The following is a 24127-nucleotide window of genomic DNA, read 5'->3' as shown; positions in this document are numbered from 1 at the left end:
GTGAAATATACCACCTTCATTATGCTCCCTGTTAACAAGTGGGTCCCAGTGTGCTGCCTCGCTGCCGTGTTCAGTTACAGCATTGCTCCAGTGGCAGCAGATCTGTCCAAACCATGTAAATCTGTCTTTTGTCTGCCTCACTTCAAAAAATCTCTTTCCAGAATAGAAAAATCTCGGGCTAAATGGAAAACAGAGAGCACCGAGAATGGCTCGCCGGCTTTGGACACAGTGGTGGACATCAAAGGCGTAGCAGAGGATCCCCCTTCAGAATTGCAGTTACATGCCATTCCAATAAGCACAGTGTATTTGGATCTGCAGTTCAAAAGAGGCTGGTGCATGCAGGCAGGTCTCTGGGGCCTTGCCACCAGTAGTCTGACTGCACAGATGTTCTGAATGCCAGCGCAGACCATTTGCCACTTCTGCTGAAACTGAGGGCAACTAGAAGTGACTGGAGGGTAGTTTGGCCAGACATGTGCTTCCCACCTAGCCTGACAGTCAGTCTGTACAGCCACACTTTGTCACTAATTCTGCCTGTAACAATACATTAGAAAATATATTTAAAAATGACATCTAATTCTTTTTCTTAAAAGACTAAACTGGATTGAGAGCAAAGCCGGCGTGATTGTTTATAAAATGCAGAGCCTGTACAGATAGACATACAGTATTTGACCAGTTGTGTCTGTTTCGTGTCTGCTGACAACCACTGAACAACAGTCTTACCTCTTCAGCTTTAACCATACAGATCCATTGTCTAGATTAATTGTGGTTCAGTTATTTAGACTTTAAGTCTGATTACTGATACAAATCTAAAACAAAAAACCTGTGACATCAACATGATATCTGCTTTAAACTTAATTTCATTCTCGAATATGAGATTCCATGAAGCAGCACTTTTCCTGCTGTGCAAGTGCCGAAAAAATGTAGCTGGTAAATCTCAGCAAGTTTGAGTTTGCCTTTCTGCATAATCACAGTGGAGCTTAGTATTTCAACACTCCGTGTTTGTAACACTCTGAGTTATGTTTGAGAATAAATTCAAGCTTTGGAGTTTCTCTCTACACACAGTTTCTCTCTACACACATCTGTCCTCTGCTGTAAACCTGCTATGAATTTAACAATGTTCACAGTTAGACTAAAGGTGAAAGTAAACACAAATTAATAACAGACGTCCTGAGGGCGTTGGTGCACCCCCATGCAACATTTGAGGCCACCTTTCCCCATCTCATCCAGATCTGTATGGAACAGTACACTGGTATGACATCACAGATTTGAGGATTAAAGAAACTGTTTTGTATTGTTCCTGGCTATAGAAGCCAGATGTGAATATTCACTTACAGAACAAAGTGATCCACTATAGAGCGCACATTTCACCAGTTTTCTCCTTTAGGGGAAAAGAAGGTTTTTGTTTTTTTCCTTTTCTAACTTTTCTTAATTTGTTTTCTACTACATATGTGCCTGCGCTTCATCTACCACTCTTTTCTCCCCCAAGGATTGCATATTGTATTTCTAATCCCATCATGTAAAACATGAAATCCCTATATTGTTTACAGGGAGGTATAAACACAAACATGGTAACGTCTTAAGGGCAAACAAGTGTCGACTAGACCCATTCTGACACATTGTGAAAACACATTTATCATCCATCTAAAATCCTCTCTGTGTTAATCAAATGATTACCCCACACCACAGGAATTTAGATTTTGGTGCTAATTGCTAGGTTAGGTTTCTGTTGGCTCAGGTGCCGCATACTCGACGTGCTTACCTTCACAACTGTTGTGCAGTTTGTGTGTGAAACAGAACAGAGGGTCTTTAAAACATTAAGAATTAATCTGTTGAGACTTGGTGAATATGAGCAGTCTCACCACAAAACAAGCCGAAACACCACACTGCACCCGGGTTGTTGAGATTTAAAGGCATGTCAGGGGAGTAATTGCTGCATGATCTTTCAGTGACAGGAAGGTTATCATTTACTCTTGAGATCAAAGTGGTGTTACACTGAGGAAACTTTTATGAAAACAGATCACTCTGAAGCACAATGAAGTTATCTTCAGTCATATTTTCAATCAATCTCTTCAGCTATGGACTGAGTAAATAATCATGTGTCACGAGATGAACACAGCTCCAGAGGGAAGGATCTTCAGAAATCAGCCAAATTTTCCATTAAAAAAACCCAACACGTTTAGGACATCTTCATGTGTATTGGTGTTTTATTGAGAAAGAAAACATATGAAAGATCAGCAAACTTGAAATTTTAGTAAAGCAACTGTGCACCGGAGTTTTATTTAAATTAAACTACTACTTCCTGCTATAGGGAGACAAAAGGGATTCTTACATCTAAATGTGCATCTGTCTATGACGATAACTACCACCAGCTTTGTGAATAAATGGTCACTGACATAAATTGATGAGAAGCAAAAAATGCTTCTATGAAAAGGCACTTAACGTCTAAATATAGACAAGTTTTTACAATAGCTACATATAACAAGCACAAGAATTACAAGTTGTCTTTCAATCTAAAATGTCTTCAAATGTGCAGATGAACTGAACTATTAATATGTTATTTGTCTCAATATAAAAAGATAAATAACTCCACATCTGAGACCAATACAGCAATTCTTGTGCAATAATTAAATATGTGTCATAAAACTATTTCAAGGCTTGACATAGTTTTGAGAAGCACTAATAAGTGTTCCATTAAATCGCAATGTTTTACAAACATATAAAAAGCAGCTGCCGAACATTTGGGCCCTTTTCTGCAGTGAGAGGTTGGTGTTAGTTTGAGTTGTGCATTTATGGGTCTGCTGTCTCATGGACACTTAGACTTAGTTTTGACACTGTGAAGCGAAGGTGTCAGGGGTCATATCAGCTGTCCAGCTCAAAGTCTGTCTCGTCGCAGAGGTCAGGCCGAGAGGAATATTTTCGCCGTGAGAACTTCAGACAGAGAGCATCTCCCACCTCGTTCAGATGGTGCAGCACCTGAGGACACAGAGAGAGTACATGTTTGATTTAAGTGAAAAAAACAAGACCCTCCTAAGCCTCGGAGAGGAATTTCATGCTGGTAAATTTCTGTGTACCGGTATGTGTGTGTGTGTGTGTACCTGGTCCAAAATGGCTCTGGTGTGTGCTGCTGACAAACAGAAGCGAGCTCGGGCCTCTGTGATCGGTGTGGCTGGAAAGCCGACAACCACTACACCAATTTTTCGTTCCAGCATTTCTCGAGCAAACGCCCTGGTCAGAGAAGAAATAGAGAACATTTTTTACAGAAATACCAGTAGAGCCTGTAACTGTTAGTTAAAACTACTAATTTCAAATATCCTGAACAGAACAAACTCTCTATTACTTATGCTAAACATGTAGAACATTTCACAATAACAAACATCACCTCTCACCAACCACACAGACCTGTAAACTCATGTGCTCATGCAGCTGCACTATACACTGATCATGTGTCTGTTCAAAGAGCCATTGATTATAGAACCGGATCAGTCACACCCACATTCTGACAAAACAGTAAAACAACTTATCTCACACTTTCTCACAAGCCAGTGACCTCACAAGCCACCTCAGAGTCAGCCGCTCTGCCTCATCACATTAAAAGTCAAGAGGAATGTAGCTCTGTCTGGTCTTTCCAAATCCTTAATCATGGGGTTTGGGTGTTAAGTGTGAGTGGTTTGTGATAATTTCTGCAAAGGTCGATAAATTAAAAATCTCAATAAAATAAAATGATAAGAAAACAAACCAAAACCCCCCCACACAGACACATAACTATCATTTCTTAGAGGTTAAAGCGACAACATCATCGATGCCTTTTACGTCACCGAGGTCAAGTAAAAAATGTTTCCTCATTTTTTGGCAGAGCGGAGAGTTCAGAGAGTTTATTTCTTAAATTGTGATCTGGAAATCATTTGGATGTTTTTCAATTTTCTGGACGACTTGTTGATGTGTGTGCAGTGTACTGGACAGATAAGACTACTATCTTTAAGATGCTACCGTCTATCATTGGGACAATTGCAATCCAAAAAGGCTAACCGTGTGAAGTCCATTTAATATAGAGTAGAGTAGCTACAGATACAGATCTTACTATTATGTAATTTTATTGAACTGTCTATTAGAAATACAGTTCAGTGTTACGGGTCTGGAATTCCATACATTTTGAAATCTCATCCACAAATTCACGAAAGAACAAAAAGCTACACTGAAATTGTTTCAGAAATGTCTGTTCAAATAATATCTTTGTACAAAGTTGGTGGATTTCAGCCTTTTACAGTTGCCTGTGTAAACTGAGTGATGTCAAACCACAAAGTGCTACTGTGGCAAAGTATGATAGGAGCCTCTGATTATGGTGGTTACTGGGCTGGATTGGCCTTTCCATTGATATTAATGGTGACTGGCACTGAAAGACACTTTATACCCAATTGATTATACCTGAGTGGCTCTAACAATCTGTGGTCATAACTAATCAATACCTGGTGTTGCCTCTTAAGTGCTTACAGATACCCAGTCTACACCGACAGGGTTTACACTACTGATTTATGGCAAGTTTGGAGTGTGTAAGATGGCAGCCATCCAAATCATTTAGATGGTACACAGTGAGCTGGCTGGAAAGCGCTCCTCAAAACAACAGATTGTGAAGTAAATACTTATTGAAATTCAGAATAAGTCAATGGATGATAAATATTCAGTTAATTTAAATCTAGAGGAGATGAGATTTTTTGGTGAAAGTTTAAAGGTACTTACACGACTTTGCCTGGCATGTAGAGCAGGATTGGAACCACTGGTGAGTCATCATTGCCATAGATAATGAAGCCCATCTCCTTCAGTCTGGCCCTGAAGTATCTAGTGTTCTCTGCCAGCTGGCGGATCCTTCTAATGCCTTCAATTAAAAAAAAAGGACAGCACCAGATGTACATGAGCAAAGCACCCACTCACTGCTGTTTTTCCACACATTTCCACTGTCCCCTGCATGGAGGGACATCACCTGTCAGTGGTGGCTAATGTAGTGTGTAGTGTTCTTTGCCATCTCATCCTCAGTCCTGCACCTCCATCTGGGCCATTCCAGCCTCCACCATGAACTTGCTCATGATTACATCTCAGCTGCGCCAGCAGATGGTTCAGTTTTGTCTGCCTGACGGCATCGTATATGCAACTGCACGTTGCCAAAATGAGGCTTTGCAAATTGGATACAATGGATTTCGCGCAAAATGAGTGACTATGGACTGCCACTGGAGCGTAGCCATGACTGAAACAAATAATGCTTAAGCATCACATGTAGAACAGCTATTGCACATACATTAGAAAACAAATCAATGTCAGCAGAGGGGCTGCGCTCTGTGTTCCCTAACAATGAGAATGACTGGGGAACCTGGTTGCTCTGTGTGGTGGCAGCAGACTGTGGCTTGGGCCTGGCCTTGGAGCACAGCTCTGTTTCTCTTTGATTACCTGGGAACAGATTGGCAGTTCTTTCAAAGGGATGTAAGAGAGCACTTTAAATCCCCTTATCTCAGCAGAGAGAGAGACGGGAAAAAAAACATAACATTCGGGCATCTGCCAAAAAGCACAGGCCCCATTTTGTAAATTATTCCTCTCTGCTAAGATAGAGGGCATGGAGGTCAAAAACCTGCTGTCAGGCACAAATCATATGAGAAGGTGAGAATGCGTGGATGTAACCGTCTCTTTGAGTTTTTCCCTATTTTAGAGCCGTTGCCACCACTTGGCAATAACACGCTAAATTCACCATCAAAGAGAAAGAAGATGGTGAGCAGAGAGGAAGACTGAAGAACAGAGGAGTAAGAACTTATCACAAATACTGTACGTGAACAGCGCGTGACGTTTGTTGTGACACTGGGCTTTTATAGTGTTTTGATGCACCTTGGAGCTGGTGTTTTAACAGACTGCACTGTTTGCTGTGTCCCTCCTCTCTATCACACAGGTCAAGACTGATTTTTTCACAACAGATATTTCACAGGGCTACATTAGATCCAGAGCGTGTACCTCAACCATAATGCACCAGGCTTTACTCCTTAGAGTGATTAACCAATTACAGCACTCCACCACAGGCATGCTCTGTATGCCACACAGTTTACATGGCTGCATACAGTATATTCACCTTAAGTCCCACGGGTTTGGCTAAAGTGAACTAATGTTACCACCGGTGATGGTCTTTGTGTTGCTGCTGCAGCTACAACAGCTCAGGAGGAATTGTGCTGGCGGTATCAGGACTAGTCTGGTAATGACTACTTCCCTGCCCTTGTGTCTGATGCCATTAAAGCAGAAACTTTTCAGAGGTACAGCGTTCCTCACAACACACACATGAAAATGATTTCCTCTGTGTTAGGGTCACGTGTGCTCAGGGACTGCACGCCCCCCCCTCTTTCTCTCTACCGCTGCAGACCCCTGTAATTGCTACCACATTTTCTGACCAAGCAGCTGTTTGTCTTTCCTCGCAGGTCTGGACTTACTCCTAGTGTTAACATTGGTACTGTCCTCTGGATTTGGTTTGCTATTGTTTCCATAAAGATTATATAAAAGGTGTAGAATTTTTTTTATAAGCCAGACATAATATTTGTCAGTGTGAAGAATATTAAACCTGATGAGTATGTGGTTATTAAGACTGAGATTGAAGGTGACGTTCACAGGATGGAGACCTGGTGTGCTTTGATACTCACCCTCTGAGCTCCCGTCTTTTGCCATGATGCATTTCATGGCACGTATGATCTGCTCAGTGACAGGAGGCGACATGGCTGAAGCATATACTGCACCGTGAGAATGGCTGCGCAGGTAGTCCACCAGCTCCTGTACAGTAATACAGCACAGTCACACAGACAATTAGAAATATTATACAATATGTTTACAATGTTTTTTTGTTAGTTGTATATGAAAGTACAGATATAATCTGTGTGGCCCTGCACTTTTCTTTTAGCACCACTAGAGAGAGCTCATGTACAGACAACACCTGAGAATCAATTAAAATACCTCAAGCCATTTCTTCTTGTCATTATGACAATCTAGGCATTGACCATAAAATAGCCCTGGATCATCTCCTGCTCTCCACTCTGAGGGAGCCACTGCAGTAATTTAAAAAAGAACCCAATGCTGAAATGAAGCCAGAATGAAGACTGTCATGCTCATTATTCCTAAATGTCAGCAGGAGATTAATTCTGCTAGTGGTTGTCAAGAGAAGAGCAGGGTTTCAGGAAAACCCATTCAGTCATGGGTCCCTTGAGCACGTGCGTAAGTGGTCTGAGGTTGGGAGCGGGCCTGGAGCTGTGATGGGCTGCTGCTGCTGCTCGGTGGCTGCGTGGTGGCCAGTGGGTGCGGGGTGATGACACGTAGCCGGAGATGCTGTCTTGTCTGGCCACCATTTCCACTCACTGCCATCTGTCCCCACTGGGCGGCGGCTGTGGCTTCCTCGCACACATAAGGGGAAGGGATTTTTAGGGGGAAATGCTCGAACGTAGGGATAAGAACCCTGAAACAACCTGACATCTGTTTTCGTTTAAGGCGGGGGGATTTTCACCGCTTTAGGGCCCTGCAGGATTTCGGTGCGACCAAGATAAACCAGTTAAGAGAACATGTCCGAAATCCATCTCACGTCTGGGCCGTGGAGTGACAGCTCAGAGTGTTTCCTCAGCCGCACTGTGGCCGCAGTATACTCATGTGGTGATACATGTCCACAACGCCACAGAACTGGAGCCGTGCCAGAGCAGCACACACTTGCTCCTACTTGGTTCTTCGGTGGATGTATTCAATAACTTTATCTCAGCACCATCCAGGCTTTAAGTCAAGGCTGAATGAATAACATCTCCTCCATGCGAGGTTGGAGTGAGCTAGAAGGAGCTCGGAGTATATTTACTGGGGGTATTTATTTTTGGCTTTCCCATAAAATAGCTATAACATGACTGTTTTCCAGAACACATCTGCTGAGTTTTCTCGTCGGTCAACCCGAATCTACTTAATGTAAGATTTGGGGGATTTCGCCACAACAACAAATACGTCAAATCTAAAGGCTTTCTCTCTCTCTTCCTGCCTGTTCCTTTCAGGAGTTTACTACAGCCAGCTGTCAAACCAGGCAGAGTGTTCATACTTCAAACATTATCATGCTTGTTAAAAGTCATCCTGTTAAATCTGGAGCGCAGTTCCGACGCCTGCCACAAGAAGGGGCTGGCCCTCTGCCAGCTTTACCTTCTTATTATGGCAGAGCGGGGCTGAACCAACATAAGGCAACAGCAGGAAGGGTCCCTCTCTGAATACCTAATTCAAACATCATGGCCGTTTCCTCTGTTGCTTTCTAATCAACTGCCACGAAACCGATGTGGTTATGTACTAAAGTGTACTTTTTAATGGAGTAAAAAGGAATTACAAAGGCTCGGAGTAACAGCCTGCGGAACATTTGTTGGACATATGAGAGCTATGAGAGAGGTGGGATGTATGACTGAGGCCCAAACATCTTTAAAATGGTCCTGGGTAAAATACTGTATGATGGATTTTAACTTGCTTTGGAGCCAAATACGTTGATGTTGTTACACATCAGTTGGTGGTTGCCAGGTTGTTCAAACAATGTCTGGAAAGTTTCATAGAGCCAGTTCAGACTTTCTAAGAATGGCAACTTACCCAGGGCTGCTGGAACTGTTTCAATGTGATTAATCCCACTGACGTTTATCTTCAAATTTATCTTGACCCCGTTTTGGTCCAGGAGGATTAATTTTGCATAGCAACCAACTCGTTTCTGCCTGACTGGTCAACTCCAGTGTTTATAAGTTCTTTTTACAGTTTGGCTACCAGCCGGTAATATGGGGGGAAGTGAAAATATCAATGATAGATGGTATTTTAAAAAAAACAAAAAAAAACAGGGCTGATAATACTGCAAAGGAGTGGAAAAAAGGTACAGCACTTCTTGAGAAGATGCTGCTGTTGCATATAATTCTATCCAGTGTGTCTAATTGACACCACTGGACAAAAAGGATGCAAAACATCTGGTAGGACATTTCCTGTCTCTGTATCCTGTATGTGTATTTTAATTAATCCTTTTTAAAATAATATAAAAAAATCAATGTATATGTGTAAATGTATATATACTGCCTTGCGTCTCTAAAAGCACAAAACATGACGTTTTGGAGGTTCTGTGCTGCCGTGCCTAGATAGTAAATGCAAAGAAGGAAAAGGAACTAAATGTCTCAGGTATGAAATAATTACATATACATGTAACGCACACAATTTAAAAAACCTACACCAAAATTGAATTGCAGATATTTCAATGTACTAGGTATCTGAACTGCTGACTGAAAATGAGAAAATGTGTGCAGATAAAACTGAGATAGAAAATCCAAAGATCCACAGGAACCTTTTTCCCTGCGATATAGCCTCCAGCAGCCCCAAAGCTCTTAGTGAAGGTGCCCATCATCACATCCACATCAGCAGGGTTCACATCAAACAGCTCGGTCACGCCCCGGCCTGACGGCCCCACTGCTCCGATACTGTGGGCTTCATCCAGGTACAGATACGCTTTATACTTCTTCTTCAGAGCGATGATCTCAGGTAGTCGCACCACTGAGCCTTCCATGCTAATGACAGAGAATCACATAGAGATTTCACTTAAAAAGGGAGAACACAGTCACACATTTCATCTATTAAAAAAACAAAACTCCTAAAGTGATAACATTTCAAAGGGAAAAAAAAAGGATTTTGACCCTGAACTCATTGCACTGCACGTCTGTAAATGCATATTACATAATTTGACATGCCACAGATTTCCAAGAATCTTTCTGCTGGCCTCTTCTACTTTACTCCCACTTCTCTTCCATCTCTACTTCCCCTCTGATGCAAGCCTTTTAAGGCTACAAATAGACAGCATGAGAGAGTATACGGCTGGGGAATGGAGCAATCCCAGACCTGCTATCCATGCTATGGCTGAGAACGTCTGCAGCCCAAATGACATAAGACAGGATTTTACCAGGACCAATGTGGACATCAAAGGCAGGCCCAGGATCTCGCTAAAGCATGCTTACTCCTTATCCAAGCTTTTTGATGTTACTGGGAGATGTTAGACGGAGCATTAGCACCGAAAGGCAGCGTTTCTCTCTAATGTCTCAGCTCGACATTAGACATTATTCCCTGATAAAGGCAGTCTGATGAGGTGCAATTAAGTTGTCTCTCTAATTGTTATATCGATACAAAGTAAAGGTTTTCCTCTTTTTTGATGAGGCGTATATATACTTTTTTTTTTTTTAAACGTCACTGACTGAATATGATAGAATTTGTTGAGAGGAAAATAAGACTGACAAACAAGCAGAATGAGCATGTCATGATTTGGTTAAGAAGAAGTCAAAAGTAAGGCGTGATAGAGGGCACACAGAGGGAGGAAAGGAGAAAAGAGGATGGCCGTGATAAACAGTTGGAGCTGGGGGTCCGGCCAAGTCGATCTCTGTGGCTTCACTTGGCCTTGATTTGGAGCTAATGAGCAGATGGAGAGGGTCACTAAGAATTGGGATGGCTCACTGCCGGGAGAGACACACAATACCTTTCTCCTCTCTCCAGTAATCAAACGGTACCCAACCGTACACACTCACACACACATACATACACACACAATCTATTATTCAAGGGTGGAGAGGGAAGCAATTGAAAAAAAGACCATTACAGGGGCTGCTAAACACAGGCTGAACGCTCTCCTCGGGTTACAAATGAAGATTTCTACCTGAGTCGAGCTGTGCAAAGCTGCTGAAAACCACCTGGAAGCCCATACAGTACTAACAAAGACTGATACACCAGTTCAGCTGACCCAAGATATGTGTCCATGAGGGAGAGTCTATTCTAAGGTGTGTGTGGGTTGTATAACAACAGCAACTGACCTATAGATGCCTTCCACCATGATGAGGATCTTCCTCCAGGGCCTGTGAGTCCGAGGCTGCCCTGAGCAAACCGCATCTCTTAGCATCTTCTCCAGACTGTGCATGTCTAACGGACACACACACACAGTGAGAAATACGGGTTAAAAGACAGAAAGAGCTTAACAATCGAATCAAAATCCACACCGTATCAAGGAAAAACACAAAGACCTAAATGCACACTTAACATATCAAATAACAGTTTAGGTTTATACAAGTAGGAAAACTGACCAAAAGCAAACAAAAAGAAAAAGAGGAATAATTCCTACAGGGCAGGGCTGAGTACATAAGGAACTATTTTATCTGACAGAAACACCTTCCACAAACTACACTCAGTAAATACCTCTGCTCTGCACTCTGATTTTAATGAGTACCTGTAAAATCTGTATCACAGAGGATTACTAACTGAACTAAATAAGGCTGAGGCCAAAGGTATGTTCAGAACAGTCTGCACGGTTGTTTAAGATTATGCTTGAAATTTTGGCTTCAATAAAATATTTCCCCAGTGGCACGAGGTGTTTGGAACAGGTCTGGGCGATACCATTAAAGAGCCCGCCAGCAGATGGCAGTATTGAATAGGTGTAGCTAATGAGGAGCATTATTCAAAGTATGACTGCAATCCAACCATTTCCAGCTGAGCAGCCAGTAAACCTGTCAAAGCTAATCATCTGTCATAGATGATTGATATGACTGCCTCACTAAAACAAGTTTGTTTGAGAGGCTGAAGATGCTCCTCTGATAAAATCACTTCCTCAAGCTCAACAGAATATTACTCAATGTAACTAACGTCATTGTTGGGGGGGAAGAGGAATCTAGAGTGACTTGGCTTTGTGCAAAGACAAGAGGAAGAAGATTGATTTAAGATAAGACAAGCTCTGATATGAGATACTGTGTGATTGTGATGCGAAGGATTGCAGTCTTTGCTTCTACACACGACATGTGAATCCATGAGATGTTTTCATGCCATCTTTGCACTGACATGTGAGTTGCAGAAAAAGATGCCACTAGCTTCATGAACACAGAATAACATTTGAAAGAATAACAATGCTAATCCACAAAAGGAACTCCCTTTTCTATGCTTATTTGAAGCACTTCCAAAAACAAGCCTGACACTCCTTACATAGGCTAGACTGGACAAACCAGTTCATCCTCTCCCTCTGATATTACATTCCTTCTATGTTAAAGGTCTGCAACTTTAAACCGTGGACATTTCAAAAAGCCAAAACTGGATCGCTTATGTTTTAGAGAACAAATAAAAACTGCATCTATTGTATCTACAATCATTACATCATTAAAATCACAATGTGTTTATTTTCTTCTTTATTCCTCATTGTGGCTAAGTTGACTGGCATAACCCTTTAAGTAAATATTGGTTTAGTACTGATGAAAGAATGTTAGAGTCTGGCGCTGGAAGTATAAGGCAGGGAGGGGTCAACTGCTCAGGTGCCTCAGGGCTCTTTGCCTTTAGACAGGCCTGTGGGATGTGCTCGGAGGACCCATAACTGACTCTACTTGTACCTGTCAGGACACATTTGCTGCTGGAGAACTGGTTCATTTGTCCTGTCTCCTGCAAGAGCAGGTGATGTTTCCAGTGCTAGCACAACGAATGCTGTACTATCATGCTTAATAAATCTCCCTTATCTATTCGCAATATGTAATTTGATATTGTAATACGGGGCAGAAAGTATAAGTAAGATGACATTTTAATATAAAAACAAACCACTTGTTTTGTTGCTCTGTTGCTGATGGATAAAACACTGTTGTGACTCTAAACTGAACCTGTATCATTAAAGCCTTTACGTTTGCTGCTCTAAACACTGAATGTTAAGTAGGTCTTTCCTAAGGCAAATCCTGTACTGCACAGACAGTAATGTTTTTCTCACACTGGCAAAAGTTTGGGATGAACAGAAGAAAAAAAAAAGGATAATGTGAGCTGCAGTATTCACTGTAGATATGCTGAGAGAAATTCAAATTTCATCTACAGATAATCTCAGAACAGAACAGTCAGTGTCTGATGCCCAGGACAGGAGCCTTGAGTGTTAACCAGCATACATGTTGGCAAACAGCAACAATATGCTTCCTGTTGTTTATACTTTAAACAATGCTATGAACTGTATTTTGGGAACTAGACTTACTGTGACTCATATGCAGTGACATAGTTTCTGGACTTACTGTTGTGTTTGAACACCCGGATGGTTGCTCCTGACAGTCTGGCACCTAAGATGAGAGATGTGTGATTGAGCTCATCACTCAATATCAAACAACCCTGAAAACCAACAGAGAGAACACTTTGTTCAAATTTACCTACGATAGCCTCAATTCTAGTGTGACACATAGACACAATAGTATGGTTGCCCTGATAGCTCAGCGCACAGCGACCTAGGACAGCAGATATAAATAGACAAAGCACAAGCTGACTGTTAACACATATACACCACAAATACTCCCAACACAACCAAATACACGTATGCACTGCAAATACTATCAGAACAACTGAAGTGATGAACCTGGCTGAGATGTAATTGTTATTCAATACTTTGTGAATTTCAAAGAATTAAATAACATGTGCATGGATGTATGTAGTCTAGTCACCACACGTATGTTGTATTGTGAGTATTTGCAGCACGCTTGTGGTGTGAGCATGTGTGGTGTGTTTCTGCATTTGCTTGTGTTGCATTTGCAGCACACGTGTCGTCAAATTGATGAAGATGTTTTCTGAGCTTGTTTGTGTTTTCTTCAGTTGCTGCGTGTTGAGCTCTCAGGGCCACCGTAGACTAGATAGCGGATGATGGCATTTTGGATTTAGTGGTCTATGTTTGGCGAGGAGGCCAATTAGATTCTCCCTTGGGTTCAGGGAAAAATAATTAGCTTGTAAACAGTAAACACATTCGTCAGTATAACAGTATATGGATGAAAATAATTGCAGCGCACAGTCTACCACTCACACACATGATTTCACTTCACTATTCTGAAAAGATTTAGTTTTATGTATTTCGATTTTGTGCTTTTAGTCTCTATCCTTGAATAATGTGTGCTGGGTAATGCTCTAAAAAGACCTACTTGCCCTTTTATGGTATGTATTATCTATGGCACCTGATTTAATGCTTAAATCTATGTATGTTGGCAGTTGTATATTCTGCCTAGTTGTTGTTCATTTCTATCCTGTCTGTTCGAGCCAACAGACTCATCACAGTTTTCATAATGGAGAATATAATACTTCACATTCCATAGAAATCAGCATGCAAATAAATTCAGCTATTCTCTAGTACATTAACATATTTAACACTGAAGCTCCAAGCATTTGACTGCATTAGTTTGAATGAACCCTTGTAGAGGGTATGTTGACACTGTCTCAGTGACAGATACCCTCGGTTTGGCCTGGGGTGCAGCTGGCCTGGTCCCTGGTCTACCAGCAGCTGTCACTCTGCCTGCACAGCAAGGCCTGTCCTGGCACAGCCTGTCCCTGTAGGATAGAGTTGGCAGTGTGGGTTGACCCCAGCCCCAGCAGGGTTACTGTGGGGGCTGCAGCCTAAGGGGTTGCTACACCTCTTGTGCTGCATAAATGACCCCATTCTCATCACTTAAACCATCATCCTCCCCTCCCTCCTGTCCAGTCCAATCACATATATTCATGCTGTGTGTTGCCCCTGATAACCCGTGGCTGTCTGTGTGAGCCAGGCTGGTGTGCCAACAGGCCGGGGTATGGGTAATCATCCCCTTGAGTGGTGCTCTTAACAGAACCTGCCCTTCCTTGTCTATGTGTCTGAGAGCAGATATGTACGCCCAGAGCCTCGTCCTCCTGGCTACTGTAATGTTTAATTATGATTTTAATTAATGGGGGTGGATCAGCAGTTGTTTGCAGCTGAGTTTAGTTGACTGTTATTCATTAATTGAGGCCATATGCAAGAAAGGAACAAAAGCTCAGCTAATTAGATCAAGTTCTGCTACACTGTGAGAACTAAACCAACATACAATAGGGTTTTTTTTATGCACAGCATGTGGTATTTAGTGTGTGAAATCACCTACCTTCCCAACAAGAGCAGGAATGTTCATCGAGTTGGTGGCGAAACCCATCCCAAAAGTCATGGAGGATTCTACTCCAAGGAAACTGGCCACAAGTTTCTCCAGCTCTTCATGGATGTGCAGGTTACCTATGAGACAGAGATCACAAGGGTCAGTCATCCTGTGACAGGATCACTGTACCTGTTGGTTTATCTGGTAATCCTTCGGTCCCTGGGCTGTGCTGGTCTTTGTCGTCCAATCACAGCTTTCGACAGAGAGGAATGCTTCCTGAAGAAATAAGAGACCCACAGACAAAAGCCTGGACTATCAGCAAACACAGTGTCAGCACCTTCTCACTCTCTGGGGGTTTTAAGAGCTTTATAAAGATTCAAGATGTGCTAAATTTGTAATTTACTTCAACTACCTTTTTTCATCCCAGGTTATATCAAGGCAAGTCCTAAAATGGTTCTGCAGCACATTTCGGGACTGAGGCAGTTGGTTATAACCCAATGTGACAGATGGGGGACCAGAATTCGTTTAGAAAATTGATTCACCTGACATGGTGTTTTTCTATTTTGTGCAATAAAAGTGAGATTTTCAGGTATCCCTGGGGTGCCTTAGTACTGTCCTTGTGGTCAGCTGATAAAAAAAATAATTATGACCATAATTGTGAGCTACAGAGAGAAAGGCGGTGAGAGTTTCATATACTGTATTTTATTTCTGCTGGCTCTGGTAGAAGTATACTATTACATACTGTATGAGCTCAATAAATTTCAATACATTTCCTTGCTATACCATGCTGTAGAAGTACTGTAGACTCAAAGCCTCACATTAAATCTCATTATTTCACTGTTAGTGTAAAGCTACAGCCACCAATATGACAAAAGTAATGTAGTAAACAGACAGTAACCAGACATCTAATGAACCACATTTCTTTGAAAAATTTCAGAATGAAAACACATCAATTCAGATACCATCCCTATTGAGCTGTGGTGATGTCATTAAGGCAAACCTCATAAGAAAATGGTGCATTAATTGAATATACATGGAATTCTTACAATTGTAATCCTAATCGATATCAATCAGTTACCAACGAGAGCAGGCATTAAAAAGTCCAAACAGACTGAATGTTTCAGGAAGAGCTGGAAAATTGATATTGAGTGATGTGTTTAAAACCATAATGCAGTGAAGCAGCTCTGTCTTTACAGTGATTCCCGTTCTGTGCTTTCCATCAGGCCTAATGCCAAGTCAAATCGATTCATACATTTCCTCAACCACTCAGACTCACAGCCCCTGCCGGCTCGTGCAGCTTTTTTAATCAGACCACACTGAACATTTACTCTCTCTACAGAACATTTTACTCAGCCTTGGCACATGGCCTGCCTTCTTATTGACATGCTAACCTCATAAGGCAGCTGTCGGTCCACACGCTCTTCGGGTTATTGAGGGAAGAGTCCTTCATAGATCTCACTTACTTCAGTTAGCTGAAATAAAATGATAGCTACGTCATATACATCTCATCAAATGTGGTCACCTGTCCCCTGAAGGTCACCATCCTCACACCGCCATCATCAAAGCTCGCGGTCAAGGAAGCTAAATTACTGTTGCCAGGGATGCAAAGTGTTAATGTGGAGAGACAATAAAGAGTGTGCTCCTGGCTATACTCGTTACTTTCATTATAAACCTGTGACTGAGGTTTGTCTTCAAAGACTTTACAACAAGATGAGAAAAGAGAGAGAAGAGTTAATTATTAGACAAATACGGCACATTTACCTTTGATTTAAAATGGCACAATTTCATCAGTACATACTGCAGGTGGGGGTACTATGGTGAAATATTTACAGCTGTCTGCTTGGTAGCTATGCTGATAATTTCTTAGTAATTTGTCATTTATTTGAAAGCATGACATCATTATCTAATTTGCTATATGTTAATGATTGCAGGAAAGTTGGGAACAGTGAGCTATCCATTAGTACAAATCCATGAATGTTTGACATGTGTGTTTATTCACAAGGTGTGCTCAGTGCACTTTGTATCTAGTAACTCATGCCTATCAAGAAAGAGAAACACCTTAATACACTCTGTGTGTATAGTTGTGGGAAAATGATTCAAAAGTTTTGAAGTCAACATGACTGAACTGAAGTGAACTCAAACTTGGGAGGATGTCAGAGGCACAAAAGAGTGTGAAAGAGAAATTATTTTCTAAATCAGATTTTTGTTTTGAAGAAAGCAAGAGGTGGGAAATTCAATGGAAACACTTCCAGGAAATTCTGATTTTGAAGATTTTCCCCGATACAAATTACTGCATGTGAACTAAGGCACTAGTGATGATGGTGTCAGTTCTGCTGCGGAGACACCGGGGTCTTTAATAATTGATGCTTCATAAGGTCTCATGGGAGACATGCTTGTTATTCCTTAACCCTCTCAGTGAGCCAGCTGAAACACAGATTACAAACTCGGGGAAAAACAGTCCCATTTTGAAAGAGAAATAAACATATAAATAAATCACACAAATGAATAATGGATGGCATGGAGTGTGTCTGTGTGGGGGGAGCGCTTACACTCTCACAAACATACGTGTAACTAATGATCACATGCCCTTTAATTCTTCTGGTTTTCTCTGTTCTTGTCAAAGTGCTGATATCATTCAGAACTACGCTGCAACTCAACTCGCAACTCAAAACCTGTCAGCTCACCTTGTGCTAGCTTGCACTCAGCAGATAGGTACTGCTGTCAGAAATAAACAAAAAAATGGGTAAACATTGCTGACAGAGAAGTGAAACTACTTCTCTTGAGCAAGATTTGAGTGTGGCCTGCTGAGTGAGCTCCATAGTGTTCAATCAGAACGTTTTGATAAAAAAAAACAAAAAAAACACACACAATTGATGACCAGTCATTACATTTGATTTCACTGCTGCACCACTGCTATGCTGCAGCATGAGATGCTGGCATGCACAGCCACTTAAAAACCATCAGAGGCCGGGTTGAAGTTCAGAGGATAAAACGCCATTCAAAATTCATCTGAAGCCACAGATTCCTCGCTCTGATCCTTGCTGCTCCAACACTACTATCACATATGTCTTTTGCATCTTTCTTAATGTCCAGGGTGTTTCATAATGCTACATTACACTGTGATAACATTTCCAGCACCCCACGATGTGTACCAGTATGTAATGTGCCCAGCTTATGCCCAAACGGTACATAATTTAACAAAGGTTTAATAATTAATTTTACATTGCAGCCACTGAAAGATAATTAAATATGTGGGCAGTATAATTCACAAGAAAGATAATAAATGATGGCATATGTGATGAGGGAGATGGAGTTTTATTTCCAGTTTCAGATTCAACCTATTCAGTGCCACTATGATCTGTCAAAGTCTTTTAAAATAGATGTACTGTATGTGAAAGAAGTTTGAAGCACTCTAAGATGAAATAAAAGACACCACCAGTACGACTGACTTCATTTTGTGAAGTGGACATTTTTCTCACGATAAAATAAATGCTGTTATTAAAAAGGGCATGTGCCACATATCTTCTTTCATGTTGTATTGGCATATAGAAAACCACAACCTCACCTATTTCCTGTCTTGTGCTGCAAACTCCGACCCCATACTGGCGTGTTGTGTCTGCCACGGTTTTCAGGAAATCCGCGTCATTCTCAGCAAAACCGAGGTAGTTGTAAGAGCCCATGTTGATGGCATTGTGTATTGTCCTCCCAGTAAACCTGCAAGCATGTACAAATCAGGAATCAATTAGCCTTCCCATTGTATCTACACACACATGCACTCAGAGAATTAATTAGACACAATAAAAAGTAATCAAAATTCAATTAAATGTAACTGCTAATCATAAACTTGTTACTTCATCAGTGGAGTTAGGAAATGAGAAGTGCAATCACAACAATGGTGATTTAATGTAAACAGCAGTGGTGCATGCAGATGCAGCATTTGTCATTTTCATTTCCTTGGGTGTTTTTTTATGCACATAATCAAATGTCCATAATTAATTCTAGCCAGAATCAAGAGACTGTTTGTGCAAGAACACATGTAACTCCACTGTAAATTAACCGAATAGATGTTAAGTCAGAGTGCAACAATGGCTTGCAACAAAGCAAGTTTAGGTAAACATCACTTGAATTCATATGGTCAGTTACCGATGTGCATACCTCCTGTGCATCATCAGAGGTTTAAAAGTATTTGAAGGTAGTGGCCTCATCCGATCAACCGACCTATTTCTTCTTGCTGCTCATGCACACCACCACAAAACCCATCTGCATGTCTCTTTACACATTCCCCAAACATCACTACAAAAGACAAGCTGACTGCCCCATTTCTACTTTTTCCAGTCACATTAAACCTCTTTAAACATGTAATCCATGCTTACCCCTCTTTCCTGATTCATAATGTCAGTTCCCCTCCCCGTGGCTCTGTTCATATTCCTATTCATAATACATGCCCTGAACCTGCTGTGCAGCACAGAGAAATCTCAACTGTGGTCCAGAAACTCAGGACTAATATACTGTATCCTTCCTGTTAACAAATACTTGTGTTTTTTATTTTCTATCTTCCTCTTTTAGCCCAAAGCAGAGGAGATTGATTTACCCAATTAAATCTTGGCTGTCTAGTTTCCATCTCCAGAAGAAAGATAATCATGCTCAAAAATATGTTCTTGCCTGTCTGAAACTGGAAAAACAGTTGTAAATATTGCTGAGTAGTAAAAGCAATTATTAACCAACAGTACATCTCATTTACAATATCTCTAGAATAGATGACCTGATTACATTACCTGAATGTCCAGTTATAGTCATCAGACACCCTCTCCATCAGGTCAAACACAGGCCCTGGCAGGCTGCATACGGGACGGTTCCAGTTGTCTCGTACCCTCATGTACAGGTTTCGAGTGTAGAAGTTCTCAAAGTCTTGATAAAGTGGTACAAAATCCTGAAAACAGGAAAAAAAATTGTTTTTAACAACTACAATTTCAGAGTAGCAGCAACAACAGTGGGCAAAGTGACTTCTTGGATTCCAATCACATTGGTCACACTAAAAGCTACCTTAGCGGTTGAACAAAGCAAACTTCTAAGACCATAAAGTTTTATGTGTTCACCTCTGCACCACACCAAGGCAGGTGACTCCTGTTATTCTCCTACAATCGTTCAAAGCACCAATTCAGCTGTTACCTTGGTAAGGAGGTTAGATCTGCAGTACTGTAGGTTTTTTTTTAGAACTGTATATGTCCATGAAGCTTCGAGACAATCTTCAGATTGATCCCCTTACAACGGTGTCAACCAAGATTAATAGAGCCCTAACCTTCAACAATCTCCTCTGTGTGTCTGATCTGGGGACACCATCACAACAGAATCCACATATAGTAAAGCTCTTTTAATCTTTACTGCATCCTGTAAGTGACTGCTGTCAAACACAAGGAGCAAGCTGCTTCCTTATTTGCAGTACTAGAGACTTTATTGTCTCTGCCTACAGTTGTATAGTTCAGCTCTACCAAAGTAGTGCCAAACATGGACACAGCATTTATTTTATAACTTTTTGAACATGTGCTGCACAAAACAAATCATGAACTACATCATGAACTGAACATTTATTTTAATTGCAATTTTTGGATTAAAAAATGAAATCTATGGCAATGCTATGGCTCTAATGTGGCAGTGTTCAGGCCTTATCTAGAATCTAAAGCACAGTAACAAAGAGAGAACTTGAATCCTCTGAGATTTAATTAGGTCTTCAGCAGATATTCTCTGTGGTGTCCTGTCTCACCCATGGCAACACTATGGTGAACAGGAACATGAAGGAAGAAAGCAGAGGGAAAGCTTAAGAGCAAAAATTGAAATAATTAGGGGAAAACAAAATGTGTTAACACCCAAGGCAAGCATGCTCCCCTCCTCCTACTGCCTGTGTATGTGTGTGTCTACAGTATGCGTGCATGGCCAACAATACACCTCGGTTTGTGCTGATTGCATGTTTTACCTACCTTCTGTTCCCCTCTCTCCTGGGCAAGGTGGCACTTCTCTAAGCCCACAGCTCTGAGGAAATCTCTGAGGTAGCCAAACAGGGTGACGATGCCAAAGCCCAGGTATGTCATGACAGCCACGTACATGGGCGCCTGTTCAAAGGACTCGTGTCTGTGCTGCCTGGAGGCAACACTGGTCCCTGGGCAATTTTTCTATACAACAAGAGGCTCACATAAGCGGTCTTACATTGCAGATGAAACAAGAGAAAACAATACCATTTGAATAAAAGCGAAGGGTTGCATTTAACACACTAATTAACCTGAATAATAAAGGAGACAATCTGTGACCTACTGATGCACTTACAGATTTTAAACAAAAAAGGGCACAGTAATTTTACACATACACAACAAGATTCACACATCTTGCATACACATTCAAATAAGCAGATGGGACTTCAGTCTCTGGAAAAGGATAAACCTAATTACAAAGATTGTAAACATATTTAGTGTGAAAAAAACTATTGTGCATTTGAAACAGCTAACATTCCTGGCTGTCGTTACAATTTAAACAAACTATTGAAAAGATGCAGCTTAGCCTACACACAGACACACACACACACAAAATCTTTGCATTATTTAACAGAGCAGATTCCCAGATGTGTGGGGTGGTAACTGACTTAACCCCAGTTTGTGCCTCTTACTGTTTTTATAGTGAGTCAGTAGCTAGCATCTGGTTCTATGAGAGATAATGTATTATTTGATTTAAATTACTCACTGGTTTTGTTAAGGTGTTTCCACAATTTACAGAGTAATTACTGTCCATTTTAAACAAAAACCAAAAACATCCCTATCACTGCACAATGAAGAATATTCAATTATTTTCTGAAGAAAAGATTTCAAGATGGCAGCCAGAAGTTTTATTTTGTTTTCAGGGGCACTGGGGGGAAATCTTGAATAGACTTCTAATTAGTAGTAGTAGGAAAATAAATATTATAAATAACAGTTTATATGTGAAAATGTAAATGATATGAAGAAAATAAACCTGACACAATTATTTAAAAATATAACATTAAGGCCTTTATAAATGTTGGTAGCATAAATCGTCATTTCGTCATTTCCGGCTGCCATGTTTGGTGTACTGTACACAGCTGTGATTTGGTTTGCTCGATTAAGTTACTCTGTTATGGCGGTAAGTGTCAAGAATGTACGTTATAGCCAAAGATATTCAATGTACGGTTTATAAACCGTCTTTGTTATAGCTGCTCAGGTTTTGAATATTGGCTAGTTTAAGATTAATGCTAACAATTAGCCTACATGGTCCAGCTAGCTAGCCTGTAAACAAATAAAACCTGCATCCCTGCTAAGTGACGACTTAGGGCCAAGATGGACGACACCTAATCTACTGTCAGTCTGCTGAGAGGTAATGCACCATGTAGCTACTGTAGAACATCCGTACTGTATTTGCAAAATCAGTATGGGAGCATAAAAAACATGAAGTGAAAACGTAATTTGCTGAACTAACTGAAAGGAGGTACTGAGTTGCAGATTGTGTGATATGAAATTTCATCCAAAAGAGAACTGGAGAGGAAAGGACCAGCCACCTGTTACATCCAACTAATCAGTAACTCAACTGCATATCAAACCGCATGCAAATCAATAGCAAGTTGCTATGCATGGACAATGTACAGAGAACATGCTATACAAAGGCACGCAGGCTGCACCTTCCTAACCTAAAAAGCCTGCGGGCAGAGATAACCTGCTTTGGCAAAAAAGGAAGAATTTCAGGGCGGGGTTGTCGGCACATTTATTGCTGTTTTTGTTGTCAGAACTCACATATCCTCTGGGAAAAAAGTACAACATTATACAGTTGTGTTAACATTATGTCTACTTCGCTGTATTTGTTTGATCAGGTAGCCATATCACAAACCAAACATTAGGGCGATCTACAGCAGCTTTCGAAGTTTAAAAACTCAATGAAATGTTTTTTTCTCCGTGCATATTGTCATTTAGACAGTGATGAATACTGTCTCTATGTTGTTGCTCTTAATTCAGTAGGTGAGCAGTCTCTATGGGTTACACAGTTTGCTTACGTCACGGAGGTCGATTCAGGTAATGAGCTCCAATGAAACTAATATAAAGAAGCGGTCATATCCTCCTGTGTCTGTGGTGCACTGCAGACGCGCCAACATTTTTGTAAATAAATCCCGTCGCTGACAGACATACCTCCCTCTTGTTGTGATAGCCATTTTTCTTGATGTCCTCGCTTTTCAGTCCATTCTGGTTCAGATGTGTCTTTGAGTTGCCGTTAGCAGCAGTTCTTGACATTTTCCTGATAGCTCAGCAGCGACTGCCTCCTCTACTTGACTGTCAGGTGGAGCCCGACTGCCTGGCTGAACTTTAGAAAGGTGACTTCCTCCTTCTGTTGCTACGGCTCAGCCTCCCGTGAGTTGCTGTTTGAAAGTCGCGTGAAGCCTTGAGAAAGTATCACTTCAGTTATATGTTTCAAAATCGTAGCCTACATGGGCCAACTTCCTCTTTTTTCGATGTCAGTGTGAAACTTTATGAGCACCATAACTCGTTACATTTCACAATGCTCATTTCACAATTCACAATACATACATGCATACATACAATACATCAAGTTTGACTCTTAATAAATGAATGAATGAATAAATAAATAAATAAATAAATAAATAAATATATAAGTGCTTACATTCAGTGTATACTTACAATAAATTCGATTTTTGGCTGAAATGTATGGAAAATGTAAAAAGTTCATTCTACAGTGATATTACCTATATAATAGAAGTAGGGCATTTAAGTCGAAGTATAGAAAGGTAATTTATTTATCTCAAACAATTTATTGAAACAAAAGCTAACAACAGTGGTGGGTTATATACCACAACAGAAAATGTCAGTGTGTCAGGAAGTTGTCATGTGGCCAAAGGACATCCACTTCTCTGTCTTTCTGTGACTCTTCCAGTCCCTCTGTGTGTCTGTTCAACCTGCTGATAACACTCTGTAACACTCTGAACTCAGTGGACACTTCCCTCTGACAACATCCCGTCTGAAAGCTTGCAATGTACAGGTTCTGTTGATCGATTCTTAGATGATTAAGATGACTGTTTACATACAAACTGTCACTGAACCAGAACATTTAGTGGTCGATTCATGAATCAGACACTTGTGATTTTTGCGGTTAATCACCTTGTTAGAGAACATCATGTTATAAGTACTGAAACTTGAACAGTTGTAGCCTACATGTGCGTTCAAAAGTTT

The 24127-nt window shown here is 40.9% G+C and overlaps 1 protein-coding gene across 1 annotated transcript; it reads right to left on the bottom strand.

Annotated features, from left to right (window-relative positions):
• Positions 1 to 2558: 2558 nt before the first annotated feature.
• sptlc3 (serine palmitoyltransferase, long chain base subunit 3) lies at positions 2559 to 23314 on the bottom strand. Its single transcript, XM_083988618.1, has 12 exons — positions 23072 to 23314; positions 20870 to 21061; positions 19670 to 19824; positions 18460 to 18608; positions 14907 to 15031; positions 13053 to 13146; positions 10845 to 10950; positions 9338 to 9557; positions 6663 to 6789; positions 4735 to 4870; positions 3096 to 3225; positions 2559 to 2973 (listed from the first exon to the last, which is right to left on the bottom strand). Exons 1-12 carry the CDS (start codon positions 23171 to 23173, stop codon positions 2860 to 2862), a joined length of 1650 nt encoding a protein of 549 aa, XP_083844744.1. The 5' UTR covers positions 23174 to 23314; the 3' UTR covers positions 2559 to 2859.
• Between the last annotated feature and the right edge of the window lie 813 nt (positions 23315 to 24127).

The sequence above is a fragment of the Trachurus trachurus genome, assembly GCF_905171665.1.
Source record: "Trachurus trachurus genome assembly, chromosome: 15".
NCBI classification, from domain to species: Eukaryota; Metazoa; Chordata; class Actinopteri; order Carangiformes; family Carangidae; genus Trachurus; species Trachurus trachurus.
The sequence above is the reverse complement of the archived record's forward strand: the minus strand, read 5'-3'. Positions and strand labels throughout refer to the sequence as shown.

Bases quoted from the DNA above. Each gene is read 5' to 3' on its own strand.
- sptlc3 (XM_083988618.1), bottom strand. From the start codon at position 23,173: ATGTCAAGAACTGCTGCTAACGGCAACTCAAAGACACATCTGAACCAG. The intron at 4,871-6,662 runs GTGAGTATCAAA...TTTTAATTGAAG, and splicing joins AAAAGACGGGAGCTCAGAGG to GCATTAGAAGGATCCGCCAG. The intron at 3,226-4,734 runs GTAAGTACCTTT...TTCTCTGACCAG, and splicing joins TACATGCCAGGCAAAGTCGT to GGCGTTTGCTCGAGAAATGC.